At 41.2% G+C, this 20,446-nt stretch overlaps 2 protein-coding genes and 10 non-coding genes across 30 annotated transcripts in view; 3 read left to right on the forward strand and 9 right to left on the reverse strand.

Annotated features, from left to right (window-relative positions):
• Cep295 (centrosomal protein 295) overlaps positions 1 to 15,995 on the forward strand; it is a 46,890-nt gene extending 30,895 nt beyond the window's left edge. For 3 of the 11 annotated variants that reach the window (XM_050120631.1, XM_050120633.1, XM_050120636.1), the window contains exons 18-29: positions 4,137 to 4,286; positions 5,134 to 5,240; positions 5,728 to 5,830; positions 6,173 to 6,418; positions 7,225 to 7,373; positions 7,841 to 7,982; positions 8,218 to 8,741; positions 9,333 to 9,470; positions 9,682 to 9,763; positions 9,936 to 10,025; positions 10,110 to 10,209; positions 10,282 to 10,595. In XM_050120631.1, the coding sequence (XP_049976588.1) occupies positions 4,137 to 4,286; positions 5,134 to 5,240; positions 5,728 to 5,830; positions 6,173 to 6,418; positions 7,225 to 7,373; positions 7,841 to 7,982; positions 8,218 to 8,741; positions 9,333 to 9,470; positions 9,682 to 9,763; positions 9,936 to 10,025; positions 10,110 to 10,209; positions 10,282 to 10,570 (2,120 nt within the window). In that variant the 3' untranslated portion in view covers positions 10,571 to 10,595. Of the gene's footprint in view, positions 1 to 4,136; positions 4,287 to 5,133; positions 5,241 to 5,727; positions 5,831 to 6,172; positions 6,419 to 7,224; positions 7,374 to 7,425; positions 7,572 to 7,840; positions 7,983 to 8,217; positions 8,742 to 9,332; positions 9,471 to 9,681; positions 9,764 to 9,935; positions 10,026 to 10,109; positions 10,210 to 10,281; positions 10,596 to 15,720 lie in introns of those variants that run through there. The other 8 variants (XM_050120637.1, XM_050120638.1, XM_050120641.1 and 5 more) reach the window with 8 other exon arrangements.
• Positions 5,337 to 5,416, forward strand: LOC126487690 (small nucleolar RNA U2-19). Its single transcript, XR_007588474.1, has one exon. It is a non-coding gene; the product is annotated as a small nucleolar RNA U2-19 (small nucleolar RNA).
• Positions 5,572 to 5,641, forward strand: LOC126487689 (small nucleolar RNA U2-30). Its single transcript, XR_007588473.1, has one exon. It is a non-coding gene; the product is annotated as a small nucleolar RNA U2-30 (small nucleolar RNA).
• On the reverse strand, positions 10,696 to 10,826 carry LOC126487695 (small nucleolar RNA SNORA25). The gene has a single exon (XR_007588479.1). It is a non-coding gene; the product is annotated as a small nucleolar RNA SNORA25 (small nucleolar RNA).
• Positions 10,752 to 20,360, reverse strand: Taf1d (TATA-box binding protein associated factor, RNA polymerase I subunit D). Of its 9 annotated transcripts, XR_007588469.1 has the most exons (9): positions 19,943 to 20,360; positions 18,685 to 18,782; positions 17,725 to 18,100; positions 16,382 to 16,557; positions 15,980 to 16,031; positions 14,882 to 15,047; positions 14,580 to 14,636; positions 13,963 to 14,016; positions 10,752 to 13,210 (listed from the first exon to the last, which is right to left on the reverse strand). XR_007588469.1 is itself a non-coding variant. In XM_050120646.1 (7 exons), exons 2-6 carry the CDS (start codon positions 18,753 to 18,755, stop codon positions 14,895 to 14,897), a joined length of 828 nt encoding a protein of 275 aa, XP_049976603.1. In that variant the 5' UTR covers positions 18,756 to 18,782; positions 19,943 to 20,360; the 3' UTR covers positions 13,485 to 14,016; positions 14,882 to 14,894. The 9 variants fall into 9 exon arrangements, 3 of the variants coding, with proteins under 3 accessions (XP_049976603.1, XP_049976602.1, XP_049976601.1); XR_007588468.1 differs by lacking the exon at positions 14,580 to 14,636; XR_007588466.1 differs by having other exon boundaries at positions 14,580 to 15,047.
• On the reverse strand, positions 10,952 to 11,073 carry LOC126487687 (small nucleolar RNA SNORA32). The gene has a single exon (XR_007588471.1). It is a non-coding gene; the product is annotated as a small nucleolar RNA SNORA32 (small nucleolar RNA).
• On the reverse strand, positions 11,460 to 11,529 carry LOC126487693 (small nucleolar RNA Z40). Its single transcript, XR_007588477.1, has one exon. It is a non-coding gene; the product is annotated as a small nucleolar RNA Z40 (small nucleolar RNA).
• On the reverse strand, positions 11,881 to 12,013 carry LOC126487696 (small nucleolar RNA SNORA1). Its single transcript, XR_007588480.1, has one exon. It is a non-coding gene; the product is annotated as a small nucleolar RNA SNORA1 (small nucleolar RNA).
• Positions 12,223 to 12,359, reverse strand: LOC126487694 (small nucleolar RNA SNORA8). Its single transcript, XR_007588478.1, has one exon. It is a non-coding gene; the product is annotated as a small nucleolar RNA SNORA8 (small nucleolar RNA).
• Positions 13,059 to 13,131, reverse strand: LOC126487692 (small nucleolar RNA SNORD5). The gene has a single exon (XR_007588476.1). It is a non-coding gene; the product is annotated as a small nucleolar RNA SNORD5 (small nucleolar RNA).
• On the reverse strand, positions 13,264 to 13,393 carry LOC126487688 (small nucleolar RNA SNORA18). The gene has a single exon (XR_007588472.1). It is a non-coding gene; the product is annotated as a small nucleolar RNA SNORA18 (small nucleolar RNA).
• LOC126487691 (small nucleolar RNA SNORA40) lies at positions 14,124 to 14,251 on the reverse strand. The gene has a single exon (XR_007588475.1). It is a non-coding gene; the product is annotated as a small nucleolar RNA SNORA40 (small nucleolar RNA).
• Positions 20,361 to 20,446: the final 86 nt, after the last annotated feature.

Below are 20,446 nucleotides of genomic sequence, written 5' to 3' on the forward strand. Positions count from 1 at the left end.
GCTTGCCAGGTAAAAAGTATTTTCCTGCTCACTATACAAATCTGACCGCTGGAGCTCAATCTCTGGATCCCAGGTAGAAAACATGAGCCAACTCCTTAAATGTAGTCCTCTGACTTCTACATGCCTGCCATGATACACACACACACACACACACACACACACACACACACACACACACACACGCGCGCCAGCACTCACATATATCACATATACACACAATAATAATAACATCGAATTTATTGAAGTACTTAAAGTTTTGACTTAAAATATAGCACTGCAGCTTTGTTCTGTCTCACATGGTAAAGGCAGTATACACTAAACTGTAAATGTTAGAACTCTAAGGGAAAGCTATCCTGGCAGTCAGAAGCCAAGGACTATCTACAGCTCAGCAGGGAAAGGTATCCCAACAGAAGTGTTAGCAACTCTGTTTTAGTGGGGGATGATTTCTCCAGAAAAGATTTCCCTAATGCAAGGGTAACAACTCTCCTCCAGCAGGGGATGGTATCCCCAGAGAAATGCTATAGTTCTGCTCAGCTTCCTGAAATACAACAATTCTACTCCAGCAAGGAAAAGTTTTCCCAGCCAAAGTGTTACAGTTGTGTGCCCTACTTCTTTTCTGCTTGGCAAGACTGTTAGAGTTCTGCCCTGCTCAGACCAGAGTTGTTACTGTAAGCCCTACAGCTTAGATGGAAAGATATCCTGGCACCCAGGAATCAAGGAATACCATAAAGTCACATTGCACGCACAACAGACCTCACACAAGAGATTTATTGGGAGGGGGAAAAACAGGAGGTGGCTGCCTCTTCTTAGACAAGAAATAGCAACAAACTAAACAGGATACAGGGCTTAGAGGGTTTCTTGGAAAGGGGGTGGAATTTTTCAGGGTGGCACTTTTTCCACAGTGGAAATTGGTAACTTTTCATGTCCAGAGTCTGGGCTTTTTACTCTGTAGGATTGGGGGGCAGTGTCCAGCAGTTATTCTGTGGGTGGAACCTGGCAGTTGGAGGTCCTCAGGGGAGGGGCCTGACCACTTATGTGGCTCAAGGGTCTAACAGTTAAAGCTCTGTTTTGCTAAGGGGTTTTCTCACAGAGATGTAGCTCTGCTCTGGTGAAAGTAAGTCTTTAAAACAAACATCACTTAAGAGATTTATTAGGAGGGAGGAATCCAAGAAAGTGGATACCTCTGCCAGGATGAAAAATGGCAGCCCCAAACTGGTACCAGACTTATATAAGGTTTCTTAGGGATGGAGCTGTCCAAGGTGGAGATTTTCAGAGTGGGGATTGGTAGGATCTCAGTTCCTGAGTTTGAGACAAGCTCAGAGTGTAGGGCAAAAGGGCCAGCCAAAGAAACACACCTTGGCCTTGAAACCAGAGCCACATCTGCCTCTGACCAGCTGAGCATGAAACCAATTCCTGGGCATGAAATCTAGCCTGTCAAACTTGTCCAAGCTTAAGGGGATTGAAATGTGACCAATTCCCATCCTGAAAATCTCCACCCTGGAAAAACTCCACTCCTAAGAAGCCCTACATAAACCCTGTATCTGTTCAGTTTGCTGCTGCCTTTTTCCACTCTGGCAGCCATTCTCCCAATAAATCTCTTGAATGAGGTTTGGGTGAGACTTTCCTTCGCTGGAATGCAGCAGAGCAGAGAAGTAACATCTTTGGCTGGAGCAGAACTGAGCAGAACTGTAACCCTCTCTGGGGAAACCTTCCCCAAGCAGCACAAGAGTTGTTATACTCTGAGGGGTGTGAACAGAGTTGTAACAACTTCACTAGAGTAACCTTCCCTTGCTGGAACAGAGTTGTTACATTGAGGAGCCCTGGAGCAGGACTATAATTTACTGTTTTTATGGTGACTTTGTGGTACTCTTTGGCTCCCAACTGCCAGGATCACTTTCCATCGGAGCTGTAATGCTTACATGGATAGTAGTTGGATCTAGTGCTATGGGATTGGTTAGTTTTCGTGCTCAGGAGTTGGTTGGATTTCAGTTCCTGAGTTAGGGGCAGGGTGTCTGACTCTTGTCTCGGGGCCAGGGTGTTCTTCCAATGGTACTTTTCATCCCAGAATAAGTAGCTTCTCTCTCACATGGAAAGGCAGTGTGCACTGACCCCAGCTTCTCTCACACATGGGCAAGAGCAGCGTGCTGTGGGCAACTCTGCTCTCTCTCACTCACTCTGACAAAGTGCTTCCTTTCATGTCCACCATTTAGACACATTTCAAATATGGAACTCAGTTCTGTTTTCCCTTCTGCATCCTACTCTCACTACTCTTCTCTACATGTTAATGGAATATTTTAGTTGTTTTCTTTCTAAATAGGTTCTCACTTTGTAGTTTTGTCTTGTCTGGAACTCAGTGTGTAACCCAGGCTGGCCTTGATCTTTTTCTTTTATAGGATAATGATGCCTAAAATGTTGGCTTTACCAACAATTAGAACATATCTATTTGTTTACTATACTATTATGTCCAAACACTTAAAAATTACTTCCTGAAATCCTAGAATTTCTTAACAACCTTTAAATTTTAGAGTCACTAGATAATTTTCTTGATGAAATTTACCAAAGCAGGTCTTATTTAGGAGGAAATCAGCTTTTTGTTGCTTAAGAAGGTACATGGGAGGGTAATGTTAATATCAGCCATTTGGGTCAAACCTTTGTTTCTTATGGAAAGACTGTGAAGGCAGGGAAACAGAGGCCCTTTAGAATTCAATGCCTTTCTATTCTTAGTAGGAATGAGCATGATATGTTTCATGAAATGAGTCAGGATTTTATGACTGGCTTTGAGCTTTTTCCTGTTCAGAAATTAGTTTACTGGGCTGGAGAGATAGCTCAGAGGTTAAGAGCACTGACTGCTCTTCCAGAGGTCCTGAGTTCAATTCCCAGCAACCACATGGTGGCTCACAAGCATCTGTAATGAGATCTGGTGCCCTCTTCTGGTCTGCAGCATATATGTAGGGAAAATGCTGTATACATAATTAATAAATAAATCTTTAAAAAAAAAGAAATTAGTTTACTAATTCAGAATGATTATGAGGAAAGTCTTTGTCACTGATTCCAGTAGTTAACTGAATAGTGTTTGAGATTACAAAATGCCATCTTGTATAAAGAGAAATCATATTACTCCACTTCCTCTTTAAGGGTTGGCCCCTCCCTTGATGTCCTCCTAACACTCAGTAAATTCCCACGCTTAGTTCTCCTCTTTGAGCTCTTACACCCACCCATGTACACTTCCACTCAATCCTGACTGAAAGCAGAGCCTTGCTGTATAGCTCAGACCATCTGCAGATTACATATGTGCGCATGGCTAAACAAGGTCATTCATAAAAATGGCATTTCCCCCAAAGTGAAAATTGGTTGTGAAAAGAGTGGGAAAGCCTTGCAGTGCTTTTTAATTTACAGAGTAAAGCTTGATTGAAATTACATATGGGCAGGGCAGTTAGAGGTGACAGACTAGTCTGTATTGATTTTTCTTTTTTTCTTTCTGGATAAATTTCCTTAATTCTTTTATTCTACTGAATGAAATTCTTTTATTCTGAATTTTTGATGATCCAATTGCAGTTAACAGAAAGTCACCTTTTCCTCTCTGATTCCTCCTACATGCCACCCTGGTAACATCCTACTTTTGTACTGGAGTTACTTGAAGAGTTAGTTTTTGGTTTGGTTCTGTATTTTCTGTTGATCCAAAGTTTTATTTACTGTTGAATTTCATGGAAAAGGTGGGGCATTTTCATCAAGGACTCTCAATAGGAAAGTCTCTCGTGCCAGCCCAAGCCTGGCTACTGTCTGGGTGGACTAAAATTGTTTATAAGCCTGACTAAACCACCAACACTTGAACCTTTAAGAGTTCAGGTTTTCAAAAACTATTACCTATTATATTATAAAACAGCCATTTATTCGCTAGAGAGGTGGTTCAGGGGTTGAGCACTTCCTGCTCTTCTAGTCCCCAGCACGCAACCAACTTCATGGGATTCAGTGCCTCTTCTGACCTCCAAGGGCACTGCACACATGGGCTACGAATATATATACATAAACACTTTATATATATGTATATATATATATACACACACATACATACATACATAAACACTTTAAGTTTTAACTGGAACTTAATGAATTGGTTATTCCTTCCCTCTCCCCAGGTAAATCAGATTTTTGTCAAGATCGAGACCCCTTAAGGGTCTCAGTAAGCAGAGAACAAAGTTTCCTGGGGAGTCCACTGGCATGTGACCCATTTGGTCGTCACCAACCACCTGCCCAGAACAGCAGAAGCCATGACTATGATGAAGCAGGTAAGTTGAAGTGTTACGTTACACACAGGACGTGTGGATAAAAAGTGGTTGCTGGGGTCTGTTTAGTAGTGGTAAGTAGCTTTGGTGACTGTTGATGATTGTGGTGCACCCATGCTCTCTTGATTTATGTAGTCACTAACAGTCATGAGGGTGAGGCTGAGATGTATGGAGACCAGACTGTTCAGAAACTCATTCTTCTGCTTCTGTCTCCCAGGTGACAGAAAATCTTTATTGTAAAGTCAGTCAGTTCCACCACCCAGTGGCAACCAAAGCTAATTTTCTTGCTTTTGAATTTGTGGATACATATAGACATGAAGCTATAGATAAGAAGCTATAATATTGCTTGCTGGCCTAAAAAAAGATCCAATACCATTTTAGTAGCTGTAACATTCTTTTTAGTAGTTATTTTTCTGCAATTTCTTCTTATTTTAGCTTCATTTAAACACAAATAGTTGATATGTGAATTGTAGCTTCTGGAGGGTTTCTGAGAGAGGGACTGACTCCAGCATCTGCATTTTGTGTTACAGTGAAACTACAGTATAGGACATTGTCATTTTTGACATTTTGATATACTTTTTCCTTTGACTTTCTCAACTCTTAATACTTAAATATTTTAAGAGTTTTACCTCTAGACTAGCAGTGACTAATTTTTTTAAAGTAATGACTAATGAGTATTATAGACGATAAATAAAATTTTTTTTCCCCAGTGGCCAGAGATAAGGCAACAATTTAAGAAGAAAAATATAAAAATAAGGTGTAGACATGTAGGGAATGATACTCTGTTGCTAAAATTTTACTTTCTCCTAATTTCCCCTACCCGTTTTGAACCCTCCAATCCATCTTTCAGCTAAAGTCAAGGAGCCTGATGTTGAGAATCATGCAGTACTGAGTCATGCTGTCTCAGAAGAAGCAGCAACTACATACTTGGGTCCAGCTGGGAAGCCAGATGACAAGGTCAGGGATGCTACTTTGTGTACTATATTGAGCTGTTTGGTTCTGTGTTTCTGTTTAGTTTGTTAGAAACTTTGTTCTCTGAGATCTACTGAGGTGGATCAATGATGAAAATAGCCAAATCTGAGCATCAGAAGACCTTTTGGTCTGCTTGGTGCATGATCTCTACAGTTCTGAGAAGCAAAACTACAATATAGCTTAAAACAGTTCGGGTCTATGTGTGCTGAGAGAAGGGTGTGTGTGTGTGTGTGTGTGTGTGTGAGAGAGAGAGAGAGAGAGAGAGAGAGAGAGAGAGAGAGAGAGAGAGAGAGAGAGAAGAGGAGAAATCATTTCTGAGCAATGATGAAAAGGCGTTAATACTGAACCTTGTCACTATGAAGGTTTCTACACTTGACCTGAGCTCAGAATTAACAATTAGCACTGTTGATCATTTGTGGTCTTTATTGTTGTCCTGATACATTATGATCTAATATTGTCTTTGAAATTTTAGGCTGAAACACAAGAGATGTCTCAGGAGCTGTTATCTTCAGTAACTGTTTCTACTGGAAGCTTCTTAAGCTATGAAGTCACAGATTTGAGCCTTACAGATCCAGGTACTATCAAACTTTGCGAATGCAGTGAAGGAGCGGCACTGGCTGCGTGCCAGTGTGGTGATGGAAGAAGCACTGCTTCTCCATGCTGTGTCCTGGTGGTGTGTTTGGGAGAAAGCTGTCTCAAGCCTACAAAGGAAAAATCAGTGTTGAATAGAATACTATAAACAACAGTCACTCATGCACTTTGGCACATCTTCCCATTTAGTGGAAATGTCTCTGAACAGATTTCTTGATTGCATCAGTTTCAGCAATATACTGAAGTAGCCATGTTTGTGAGGAAGTAGCCAGCTATTAATGTGTTACAAATGTTAATTAAATGTTTTGATTAAACTCAAATTTTAGAGTCATTTTCGGAACAGACGGAGCTTCAAGAACAAGACTCTACCACTAAACAAGAAGAGACTTCTCCTTTTAGTTGTGCAGTGCCTTCAACGCCAGTCATTTATCAGCAGCTGCACCCCTTGGGTGCTAGTGAGTCTCTATTGCCCAAGGAGGAAGAAAAGGCATCCGATCATACACATGTTCAACAGATCATAGACAGTGATTTACATGAAGCAAATTTGATACCTGAAAAAAGAGACTTGCAGGGTAAAAGAATATTTTCCTAGCTTTCACCTTTCATCGTCTTTAGTTTTAAGTATTGTTTGAGCTTCGTATTTTTTATCACCTGCACATCATTTATGCCATAGATATTGAGGGCATTTATGAGACAAGGCATCTGGAGAATGGTAGGGGCCAGCCAGATGGCTTGACATTAAAGGTACTTGCTGTCAACCCATGACCCACCTTATGTTCAGTCCCCAGAACCCACATGGTTGAGAGATCTGACTTCTGAAAGTTATCACTGTCCTATACACAAGCATTGTGGCAGGTGCACCGTGGCATGCACAAGTACATCAAACACATAAATAAATGAAGGTAATTTTTAAACAACAAAAAAAGTGTGAAGAGATTATTAATGGAGACATCTCCCTACAACTAAGGCAGGGATTTGAGTGAGATTCCTGCCATGAAACCCTTGAAGAATTTGAAATTAAATGAGATTTGCACATAAGATCCAGTACGTGCACCCCAGTAACAAGACAGTATAGTGAACATTTCCCATTTTACATTATTAATCATGAAGTGAGCTGAGCAAGAACTCAAAGCTTATAGTTAAGCTTTCCCAGATAGTCTTATGTGGCTTTCATTCCTAATTAATCATAGAAGCCTCTGAAGCTGGTAAAGTGGAGATTTGAATTTTAGTTTCTAGACTCACTAGAAGATTCCATTTATACCCGGTAACAATCATGACTGAGCATGGAAAACAAATGGAAGTAATCCTGCTGTATCAGAAATGTCTGAACCCTTTTCCAAGTCTCACTAAACCTTCCCTTTCTTTCCCTCCCTCCAAGTTTCAGGCGTGGACCTTGATTTTCCAGAACTGGAACATGTATTTCCACACTTGCATCACCAGCTCTTTAAACCCTTGAAGCCATATCTAGATTTTGACTTATCACCATTCTCCTCTGGGATTTCTCAAGACAACAGAGACTTTCATGAGGTAAATTAAAGTTTACATAAGTGATTTGTTTAATCCTGTTCTTTTTTTGTAGTCCAAGCTTAAGTTGCCAAGACAGGCTGACCCACGTGGTGGTGCATACCATCACGACCAGCCTGTCTTTCCAGGGGGTTGGGACTGAATAGTCCTTGCACTCATTCTTCAACACCAAGGGAGGAAATACTTTTCATACTGACATCGGTAAGCATGCTGACAGTTCACTAAAACCATTTGACAACACAAATTATAGGATTAGTACTGTTTTTCTAAAGGCAGAAACAACAGCTGTTTTTGTGGACTTAGTAGCTCCAAGAGGTGCTATTCCCCTTCCCCATCCCAGCCCCCACACTCAGCATTAAGTAGGTTTACAAAAATCAGAGGAAGTGGTTAATTAGCTCACGGCAATTAGATCATTCCGGGCAGGGTATGGGTTGTTATAATAGAGTCAGTATTTCAGCCTTTGTTTTCAGCAGAGCTCCGAATCTTCATCTAAGAAACATGATGTTAAGGAATCCTCCAGAAGCACAGCTTGTTTCACAGCACTTAGGGCCAATTCAGAGCAGCCTGATGTTAGCCTAGCTCATGCTGCAACACAGAGTTTTGCTGCTGAAGGTACGTGAAAGCCCAGGACTTTCCTTTTTGAGGATCTGTTCATTAAATAATGTAATTATGTAATATATACTTAACTAAAGTATTTGTTATTCAGAACCCTGGTGATTTATTGTGCTTATATATCAACTTTCCCATCTAAAACTGTAGGTCATAAAACCCTGTTTGCATTCTACTTAAAATGTGACGTTCTCTATCCAGTATTTATGCTGACTTTGTGAACTTTTTTTTACTGCAGGACCTGAACAATCTTTCAAGCAGCTTCTACCAGAATTCTCTTCACAGGAAAGCCAACATGCTGATCTACCAAGTATTTACAGCATCGAAGCAAGAGGTGCCTCCCAAGGCAGGGAAAACCATGACTATTCTGAACAGACAGAAATAATACAAAATAAGAAAAAAGGTGTTCATTTTCAGTCCTCAACAAAGAACCAGAGTCCAGGCTGCAGTTCTCCCGATGGTTCCACTGTATTTAATCAGTTACACCTCCTGCGGAGCTCTCCAGGCTCTTCTACCTCTATGCTGGGCTTTGAGGAGCTGTTAAGAAAAGTGGTTACACTGCCACAAAGCCAAAGGCTCACTCAAGATAAGAATGAAGCTATTATAAATCCACCTGTAGAAAACTCTGAGGGGTCTCATTCATTGAGTGTTCAAAATGAAATGTCTATTCAGAACAGATTTAAAACTGAAACTACAAACCCATCTCAGGTATCAGAAGCAGAACACATTACGAATTCATTTCCGAGCTCTATTCCTGTCTGGGTAAGTGTGTTTTGTAAAACAGTACCCTCTTCCTGAGAAATCTTTCCAGCAGAATTGAAAACAGCCATGCAAGTTTGGTTGTTCATTAGGCTACTCATTTCCAATGTTACAGTCAACAAGCTGTGGTCTTTTTATGCTAGGAAGGCAGAGATGGGCAGGTGATGAATTCAGAAGGGTCTGAATTCAAAGCCAGACCAAGGACACCCAGTTCTTCCACACTGCTCCTCCCATAGGTCCTGAGGGTTTTCTTTCTTCATTTATTATAAAGATTTATTAAAGATTTCTATCTCTTCCCCACCGCAGCCTCCCATATCTCTTCCCCTCCCCCAATCAAGTCCCCCTCCCTCGTTAGCCCAAAGAGCAATCAGGGTTCCCTGCCCTGTGGGAAGTCCAAGGACCACCCACCTCCATCCAGGTCTAGTAAGGTGAGCATCCAAATGCAAAGTTTTAGACTATCTAACCAGGTGGTGCACACCTTTATCTCACCACTTGGGGAGGCAGGTAGATTACAGAGCAAGTTCCAGGACAAAGGGCTTTTACAAATACTGTATCAACCCAAACATAAGACATGCTCCTCTTTGAATTAAACAGGAAACAGAATCTGGCTATGGTATAATGGAAGAACCAGATCTCACTCTAGTTAGCACCAGTGACATCAGCATTGCTGAAACAGATCTTGCTAACTTAACCCTTGAAGAGAGAGACAGTGAAGCACAGAGCTGTTCCCAGGTAAATGTCCTTAGCCCTGTGGAGGACTTGCTCAACCCCTCAGTCAAGCATCATGTTTTGTGCCTTAAACAGGTTGTTATGCAGGAGTTGGTGCCAGCAGCAACTTTTGCCCAATGGTACCTTGTCTGCAAAGGAAAATGGGGGCCCAAGATTTGGTTGTTTTCTAACAAAGCCTAGAAAACAGCAAAACAAAGTTACTTTTCAAAATCAGGCAGGTGCTTCTTCAACAGAAACTTCTGTTTATGGAGCTGTATTAGAGTCTTGTGTGGATCAACCCCAAGTGGCACCTTCAGGTAAGTCTTGCATCCTATCAGCCCCTAATGGTTTTTTGAGACAGTTTCTCTGTATAGTCCAGGCTGGCCTCGAACTCATAGATCTGCCTGCCTCTGCTTCAAAGCACCACTACTGCCTAGCCAAATGTTTAACTGAAATGAGGATTTCTGTAAAGACTTTTAAAATTTGCAGTCACAATGAAAAGAAAAAAGACATTTATGGAGCGATCCTACCAGAGACAGAGAGAGATGCGGATGCGGAATAAAACTCAACTCACAACAGGTATGTTTACTTATTTTTTTTTTTTTTTACAAAACATGAGATTAAGAACCTAAAGAAATCCTTTAACCCATCCCTTAATTTTAGGTTTGTCCCTGAGCCGCCGGAAGGGTGTTAGTAAAGTCAGAGCACCTCTCCCTGAAGAGAGAAGGACCACACAAGCCCTCATACACCAGAGGGCACTAAGGTATGGGCAATGTTATTTACTTGTACTATTTAGCCATTAATTCCCATTTAATCCCATGTACATTTCTTACAGATTATACAGGCAGTTAGCTGAGGTAAAACAGCAAAGAGAAGAAAAAACAAAGCAAGAAGTCTGTGCCCAAAATATAGCAAGGGCAAAAGAATTTCATAAGGTGAGCAGGAGCCAGTTTTTCCCTCTAAAAAGCAAACAAAATTCAAACAAAACTAAATTAATTTTCATTCCTTCTACAGAAAACACTAGAGAAACTTCGAACCAAAAATACATGCTGACTTCCTATAAACTGTGTAAAGGGTTTTCTTTTAGTTTCATGTATAAAACTAGACAAAATTATTTATTGTAAATAAATTTTTATTTAAGGGATTTGATTCCATTGCTCTCCAGCCTGAGTCACGTGGTTTCCAGATTTCTGAAGGGAGTTAAAAAAAGAATTAAGTTACGCTCTCACAGCTTCTGACTTGGGGAATGCATGTTATCTTCTCAGAAAAACACAACACTATATCAAGTGCCTGCCTTCTTCTGTGAAGAACATCAATCTTTGGTCACAGCGTAAAGAGCTTTAGGTTTCACCATCCAACAAGCCCTCTTTGAAATGACCCTCTTTGAAGTGTTTCTTGCATACGCACCTTTCACTCTGTCTGATTGTACTCTTTAGCCCTGTATAACAAGAACAAGGTAGAGGTCAGCACCTGAGCATTCTAACACAATTTACTCATCAGGAATAAAATGTCCCCAACAGGTTAACTGCTAGCCAAGCAGCACATAGAAAACCTATTGGGAATTTTTTTTTATGGTCATGTCCACAGCAAAGAAGAAACTGAATTCTCAAAGCCTTGGTAATGACCATTACATACTAAGAACATTAAATGACTACTACTACTTGCCTTTTGTTCTCATCTCTCCTTGAATTTAAGCCAGAACACTCATGACTAATTCAGTTTTTCACCTGTGGGAAAAAAATGTATAATAAAGATTGAGGTTACTCATTTAGTATCCTAAAATCCACTGCCCAAAATTATCTGTGTTGAAAGTTCTCATCTCAAATTGCTCCGTGCACTAAATATTGTCTGAAACCATGGCCCTTCGGAGGAGGAGAACTGTTTGGCTTCTGGCTATGAAGCCAGATTGTCTTGCTCACATATGTAAGCTACATTCCAACACCATTCACCAGATTCAAAGATCCTTTGTGTATATATATGCATATATGGAATCTGGAGAGACCCACCAATAGATGATGTTCAGAAAGACTATTTCACTCAGCCCATTCAGAGCAGTTGAACATTGTCTATCATCACAACATCATCTCTTACTGGTAGTGTCTTTCCACCAGAGCAGCAAATTTCAGTCTATAATCTCAAGCTAGCATCTTACCGTAACAATTCTGGTGCCTTCTTCAAACCAATTTACATTAGGAACCTAAAACATTGAACACAGAAAGTATTATGAATGTATACAGTATTCTCAGTATTCCGTCTGTATGTATGCCTACAGGCCAGAAGAGGGCACCAGATCTCATTACAGATGGTTGTAAGCCACCATGTGGTTGCTGGGAACTGAGCTCAGGACAGGCAGTGCTCTTAACCACTGAGCCATCTCTCCAGCTGCTATGAAATGAACTATTAACATGTCTTCAAACCCAAGATTATAGTGGGCAAATGTCACAGGCCTCATTGTCACCACTGTAATGCATCTACTGTGATGGAAGCATGACCTGTGTCTCAATTTAGCCACATTCACCAGTTCTAGACACTGACTGACAGTGCCCATCCTTAAGTAGAATGAGGCTCAGTCTCATGCACTATGCATCAAATAAAACCATCTAGAAGCAAACAAAAATGGGGCCTTACCATTTTAAACCAGGCCTCTCATTTGTTGACACCCTAGGAATAAAAAGAGTAGTTTCATCAAGCAGGTGATAATGCCACCAAGCTTAGAACCCGTATTTCAATCAAACTTGCTCTGACCTCCACAGGGCACCCATATCCAGTGTAAAATAACTGTATCATTAGAAATACCAGGTTATCTTGCACAGAGCCAAGAAACCAACGATGCCAGATAGTGAATTTCTGTTGCACTGTCTTTTGAACACATCAGCAGGAAAGGACTACTGAGTGCAGATACCATGCAGTGCTAATTCCTAAGCCTGGTGTTCCTAATGAAGAAACTAATGATACGGTCCTAATCATTATCTCCTCTAAATCATACAAACATTCCACATGTTAAGGAGGCCGGATGGCCTTTCAGCTGTCCAGTTTATGCAGCATTCCATCTCAGAGCCTTCATTCCACTCCCACTGGAAAATTGCCCAAATCAAACCATTAACTGGCCTAATGTATCTGCATTATGTGAACTGCAATACATATTGCTGGTTGAGTGTTTCTCACTGAAGCCAGAGATCCCAGGTTTGGCTATCAAGACTGCCTGGCTGCAATGGTTCTGAACTGTGGTACTCTGGGACAGATAGCTCTTCATCTAGTGAGTTACCTACTTAGCAAGTTTCCCTGTTCCCCAGGCTGGCCTCTAACTTGATCCTTGCTCCCAACTCCTAGGATTACAGGAGTGGAATACAGGAGTGTATCATTAAAGAACTCAAACATCATTTCTAGACACTTAGCATGACACGAAAGCACAAAGAAACATTTTTTCTAGTCTATACATAAAGCAATTGTTTTTGCTGAGAACACAATAAAAACTAACAAGATTCAGTTTCACTTACCAGTGTGTTTGAAGAGTTCTGCTTACTCATTCCTAGAATAGTACATAAGATTTTAAGATTGGATTTCCATTTATGAAAACTAAGTTCACTGTCCAGAGTTAATAGCTGTAGTCAGTTCTATCAGAATTAAGTTTTAGTTCATGTCTGTATCATTCAGCAGCTGAACAGTTTCAATTCATCATTTGAACTGTAACAATACTTCCCCACGATACAGTGCCACCAGACTTACCTAACATCATACTAATCATTGTGAAGGCATACCAGGGCCTGAAGTTTAAAAGAAAAGGTGATATATTATTGCTTCAAACATTTTAGATGTCTTATGTCTTGTAGTTTCTTTCACAGACCTAACCACAAGCAGCCCTGTGAGTCAAGCAACCACAAGTTACTATATGAGGCGTTTCCAACGATGTGTGGCTACTGAGAAGCCCCATCGGGATAGACCTCAAAAAGCAAGCATTGTGAAGCCTACATATGAACATCTACAAATAGGAGCTGAAGGAAATCACAAAAAGTCATCACAGAACAGTTAGGCTCTTAGAGGGCTGTGTTCTCAAATACTAATCAGTATACCACATGGTAAGAATTCTTTACCAAACTGTTCTAATCACCAGTACACATACTATTACTTTATTTGCTAATTTATTTTGGTTTGTTTTTAGGGCAGGGTTCTCTCTGTCCAGCACTGGCTGTCCTGGAAACTAGCTCTTATATACCAGGCTAGCCTTGAACTCATAGAAACCCGCCCGCCTGTCTCCAGAGTGCTGGGTTTAAAGGTTTCTGCTACCACCTCTTTTAGAGATTAACGTTACAAACTTCTGCAGTAATTATATGTTTCAGAATGTTTATAGGTAATATTTTAACTTCAGTATGAGGCCTTATAGCTTTCACCTGCTAAACTTCTCATTTCAAATTGTTTCTAAATATTCATGCTTGACCATGCTCCAGGATTTACTGATGGCTGGAGCACTCCCCTTTCACACAACTCTGAAGATATAAATTGACAATATGCCACTTACTACATTGAAACACACATCCCTTCATGGGTATCTTCAATTCTGACTTCATAAAGCCTTTAAAAAAGAAACATTCATCATGTTAGATACCTATGCCTCAAAAGTCCAGGATAGTGAAGAACTAACCTCATCAATACCATAATCCCTTGATGCTGAATTAAATATATATTCCTTCTTGTATGTATCAAAACTCATATTGAACAATGAGTTCTGGGTTGCAAAAGAGGATTTATTTTTGCACCTGTCTAACCTGCCTTTGTCCACCAGTTGAACAAAAACATATACAAGTGCTGCCCAAAGCCATAGAAATCTGACACAAAAGCCAGCTTTACAGTGTGACCACAGGATGTATGAAGCATCCTAGAGGAAGACACTCTTTTTGACTAAAGAACTACACACCTAGTCAGAAGCTAGCACACAGGGGTTGTAGCATCCTGGAGCTGTGTTTGGGAGAGAGGGTATGAAAAGTTTGTTCACAGAAGAGCATTCTTAGAGGTTGTGATTTAGCTTACATCCCTCACCTCACAAGATGGCTGGTTAATAACCATCTTGTAAATTCCATTTCCAAGAGCCCTGATATATATACTAGGATGTATACACACATTCATGCAAACACTCACAAAGATATGATTCTGTTTTAAAAACTTTGTTTGGAATCAGTCACTGGGCTGGGGTTCCTGAAATCAGAAAGACGTGCAGATTTCCTATTAGCATTTTTCTTCCAGGATCAATAGATCAATATCACAATTGTTTTTAATGTTCCAGTATCCAAGCTCTAAAAAGAAATTCCTAAGTATTTGCTTTCCCAGTCCTCTGTGGCTTCTTTCGCAAGCTGGCTCGGGTCCTTTCTTCATGTACTTGCCAAATGAAACACCTGTAGTCATGTCTTGCTATTAAGTCACTGTTTCTGAGTGTTCTTTACCTTCTTTGATAAGTCAGATGTACATCTCCTTTCCAGGCTGTTCCGTGTGCTGTCTTGTGCGGTTATGTTTACCCTTAGTTTTTTTTAGAGAATGCAGATTCTTAGTCTTCTTTTGTTCTAAATTTCTCTTTGGAAATTCTGAGCTTATTATGAAGCAACTGTTTTGCTACATTTAAAGAAAAAAAAATAACTGTTAGCAACTAAGCTCACCACTGACAGGTGGATGAGGGCTACATCTATTTATTCAAAGTCCAAATTAACATCTACAGTATTTTCTCATGTCAGTCCACATATCTATCAGACCACTTAAATGTTAATTACAAAGCATTTTAGTAAGTGCAGAGATAAGAACACTGGCTTATCTTCCTAACAGAAGACTAATATTCAATTCCAAGCACCAGCATGTGTTTAACTTCAGTTCCAAGGGAAATATGACCTCTTCTTGACCTCCCCAGATTATAAGACATGGACATGTCTGTAGGCAAAACACTAATATGTAATAATTTCTTAAGCAAAAAAAAAAGCCTTAAGAATGGAGTCATGCCTATAGCAAGAAAGGTGCTAGGATGTTAATCCACAGGTCTGTGATCTCAGGGGTCATTGATATTATCTGACAAAATTAAGAAAGGATACTGACTTCCAGCCTCCACACATGATTGCAGGAACACACCCTGAGTATGAGTACCTTGTCATAATGTAAATGCATAGCCCTGAGCTTTGAATCCCAACATCGGGGATAAGCATTAAGAACAGCAATAGAAAAAAAGCTCAGTATCAAATATCCTTGGGTATTTCCATTCTTATGTCTCCTATGTTAAGTTTAAACAAAATTTTTATAGAAGCAACTGTATACAACTACATTCCTGTGTCTGAGACCCTAAGGAAGTGATTGCTGCGGAGGACAAACATGTGAGAAACTGGAGAGGGGTTCGGATATGAACAGGGGAGTCTGGACTGGTGTGCACTTGAAAGTCTGTTCCTATTTTAAACCTGCAGGCCCAGCGTTTCTACAATAAAGCTGCCTCTTCTGTCCCTGGCAAAAAAAAAAAAAAAAAAAAAAAAAACTTCTACATTCCATAAATAATAAAGATCACTTACAACCAATTTGATATCGCATTCAGACTCAGGACTTGTTGCCTCGTCTTCTGTTCTGTAACATTAAAAACATATATCACATACCTTATATTTTGATGCTACAAAGACTTATACTCTAAGGAATACATAATATCCTGTGCATAATAAATATCCCTGTGCATCTACTTAACACAAACAATCCTAAATGTGATGGAAATTATTGTTACTGCTTCAGCATTTGATCAGTGGATGGTTAGTCTAGCAAGGTCACATGTCTTTACCACTAGCACTTGGAAAAGAGGCAATGAGTTCAAGCCCAGCCAAAGCTATATAGCTAAATGTGGAATTGCACATTAAGTTACCTTTAAAAATAAAAGCACAAACCACCAAGCCTAGGAACAAATTATTCTTCAAGATCCAACTTACAATGGCTCGTCAATGGGAGAAAGAGGACCATCATCATCCATGTACTTGTGTCTCCGGCTGTCAAAGTCTTCCTTTTCTAAATCTTCCCCAGCATGCATTTGTTCTAAGCATTCCTTAAGATGGTGCTCATACTTGAGTTTTTCAATGTGGTGAAAAAATCCTCTTGCAACAGCTTGCTTCAAGTTAGAAAACAGAATTCCTTAAATATAATAAAGCCTGAAATTCTACAAGGGGCTGGGAGATGGCTCACTGTGCATCAAGTGGACCAGATTTGGAAACAGAAACCATGGGGCCCAGCGATGGTGGCCCAGCACCATCCCAGCACTCGGGAGGCAGAGGCAGGCGGATCTCTGTGAGTTCGAGACCAGCCTGGTCTACAGAGCTAGTTCCAGGACAGGCTCCAAAGCCAGAGAAACAAAAAAAAAAGAAACCATGTAAATGCCGAGTATACAAGGTGGTTCTACTATAATTCCAGACTTGGAAGGTGTAAGACAGTACCAAGAACAAGCTGAATAGAAGGACAACCTAAATTGGCAAGCTATGCTAAGGCTGTACATGCATATACATGAAAAGAATGACATTAATCCTTTCTGTTTACAAATTCCAAAGGAATATGTGCATTTCTACACTTAATACTCAAATATTTTAAAAACGTAATATCTGGGTACTCAAATTTTCCTGATTTCATGTATATGGGTGTTTTGACTGCCTACATGTGCACTGCATGCATGCCTGGTGCCCTCAGAGAACAGAAGGGCGCATCACTGGGGTTAGAGATGGCTGTGACCCTGTGTCCTTAAATGTTCTTCAGCTATGTAACTCTCCATACATCCCTTGTTCTAGTTAGCTTTAACTCAATTTGACACAGGTCAGAATCACCTTGGAAGTGGTCCCAAACTGATGGACTGCTCCTATTATAGTGTAGATTGCTTAGATTGTGGGCGGTACCATTCTCTGGGCAAAGGCTGCTGGACTCAATGCATGACCAGCTAGCAAGCAGCATCCTCTATGTTCCTATTCTCCAGCCCTTTGGGCACTTCTAAAAATGGACTTGAGGATGTGATGCCTCCTTACTTTGAAAAGGTTTGACTTGGGCTACTGAAATGAAAGTTGGGCATGGTATACTTGAGAGTATTTGAGACAAGATAAAGGGCTTTTCTGCATAGAACACTTGGAACATCATTCTCTGAAACTGTATGCACACTAAAAAAAAAAAAAAACCATGTCGTCTAGTCTACAAAGTTCTGGGATAGTCAGAGCTGTTACAGAGAATCCCTGACTGGAAGAGGAAGGGGGGACAACAACCCCATTTAATTTTACCACATACATGAGAAATGACTCACCTCATATGTTAAAATTTTCTTCCAAGGTAAGGGTTTTCTTCCATTTTCAGATTCTAAGAATGGAAGCACAGCTCCTTTGTCTTTAATTTGTTTCACATCTATTTGTGACCTCCTAGGCTTTCTAGTGTTCTTTATTCCAGGTGGTCTTTCCCTTGGTCTCGACTTTGGCTTGTATTTCCTCTTTTTCCGTTTCTTTTTCTTAAATCTTTCAAAAATGGCCTTTAAAGTCAAAGGCCTTGGTTCTATAGAGGAGTCACTTGAAGAGTCGGTTTCAATGTTCGCAGGTGAAATGACACATTTTGCAGTAGGCTTTCTTTGCTTTTGTGTGGGTAAAGGAATGTACTGTGTTTTAAATAAGCTTTCAGATGAGTCATCACTAAAATAGATAAATAAATAAACTGCATTACTGACTTATCACTAGAAACAGTTCCCATTCATGAGTGGCTGCTCAGGCAGTATTTACAACTACAGCTTGAAGGAGCTCAACGACCTCTCCTATTTGGAGAACCAAGAACTCCTATGATACAGACTGTAGGCAAAGTACACTTAAGACAAATTGGATGAAAATGTTCAAAGTTTAAATGTACCTTCCTTCAAAAGCCAGCCCCCTCAAATCATACCCAACATTTTAGAATGGACCAAGTACAGTTAGTACAGCCATCATATTTAAAGCACCAGTTTGTTAAATGTTTAACTTTATCTTAAGAGAAAAGCTCCACAAATCATCTGCTTAACCAGTAAAGCACTACCTATGGGACAAAAGCCAATTTCGTCAGAAAAAAATGCAGTTATCCTAAAATAAGAATATGTCCCGTGTCTTAATACGCCTTTAATCCCAGCTCTTGGGGGCATAGGCATTGTCATTTGAATGAGCCCACCAGTGGTCACCTACTGAGTCCTTGTCTCAAAATAAATCGAACTGTGCACTGAATCTAGAAGTTTACCCACCACCTGCCTTACCTGTGGTTTCCAGTGTTGTCAGCTCCATCAGGTGTCATGCAGTCAACAGAGTTCTCTTCTGACTGAGCCATCACTTCCTCTCTGCCTTACCCAGTTTTCTGCAATTACAAATTTCAGTGTTATGCACCTTCCCCAACATCCAAGACTCTTCATTAAAGTTAAGCACACACCATACCACCACGTGAATTCAGATAAAAATCAATCTGAGAATAGTCCACTTTAGATCACACTCGGTGGCTCACAACTCTCTTAACTCCAGCTACATGATATGGTATGTTTTTTGGCTTCCCGGACACCGCCAGGAATCCAGGCATAAGAAAGCACATTCCAATGCAGTTTGTTCTCTATTTAAATCTACCTAACAAGAGCACCTCAGTGACTTTACCACCAGCCTGACACACAGTAATTAATATAGTATTACTACTTCCAATGAGTACCCATGGAAGGCTGAAACAAGAGCATCATTACTGAGATTGTGGTGCAAAATTAAACTACTGGTCAAAACGCCCACAGGCCTGTAATCCCTAAGAAAGAACACACAGGAACCTCTGGGGTGAGTCCGGACAGATGGCTTAGCATTAAGAGTACTGGGCTGCACTTCAGTGGACCCGAAATTAAATTCCCAGCACCCTTAAAAAGGGCTGTAACTGGGCAGGTGGTGGCGGCGCATGCCTTTAATCCCAGATCTCGGGAGGCAGATGCAGACGGCATTCAGTTCGCCTACAGCCTGATCTACAAAGCAGATGCCAGAGCACCAGGCCTGTTAAATAGAGAAACCCTCCAAAAACCACCAAGGGGTGTGGACAGCTGCAACCAGTTTTAGGGAATTCGATGACCTCTTCCCTGGGCACTGCACGCACGTGGTGCACATAAAAGGCAGGCAAAACACCAGCACATACAAAAAAAAAAAAGCTTCAACATTATTCTAGGCTACACAAATTCTAGATCTAAACTAATCAGAACCCATAAGAAAACCAGGTAACTAAGACTTTAGACATCAATTGTTTAAATTAATCCATCAAAACAATGTAGCCTGGCTGGTGGTAGTGCACGCCTTTAATCCCAGCACTCAGGAGGCAAAGGAAGGTGGAACTCTGGGAGCTCGAGGCCAGCCTGGTCTACAAGTGCTAGTTCCTGGGCAGGTTCCAAAAACCAAAATGTAACAACTTAGGCCGTTTGTACCAACAATATATCTGTGTGTAAATTCTAAGGTAATTGCAAACTACACTGCAGCGACCTATCTCGAAACCAATCGTACCTGTATGGCGCTTTCCAATTGTGAATCTTAAGTTTGGAGGCCACGTGTTGAGTGTCAAGCCACTGGTGCGAAGACACGCCGTGGGCTGACCGACAAGAGCCTCTAAGCGCGCTAAGAGATGTAGGCAGGGAGCACAAGGCACCTAGAGGACCTTCCTGGCCGGATTCTCCTCGGTACCTCCCGACAGCGACCGGGAGCCTGCGCGGCCTGCCAAGGCCCCGAGCAGGGCCCAAAGCCCCAACCGCCGCGCCTCGCCCGACCTCAGTGCCGACTCCGTGAGGACAGTCGACAAAGAGCCCCGGCCTGCTCTACCCGCGGCCCCCACCGTTCGGTCGCGCCAGACCGGGTTCCCAACGCAAACCCAGGCGTCTTCCTCCTCCACCACGCCGAAAAGACCGTTCCCGCCCGCTGCAGCCTGACTAGGACAGCCGAAATCTCGCGTGAACTCGCAGCAGCCGGTGGGTTCGAGAGCGCGGCTACGCGGTGGGCGTGGCCATGTGGGTG

This window comes from Alexandromys fortis, unplaced genomic scaffold (assembly GCF_014885135.2).
Source record: "Alexandromys fortis isolate MF-2015 unplaced genomic scaffold, M_Fortis_MF-2015_v1.1 scaffold_171, whole genome shotgun sequence".
NCBI classification, from domain to species: Eukaryota; Metazoa; Chordata; class Mammalia; order Rodentia; family Cricetidae; genus Alexandromys; species Alexandromys fortis.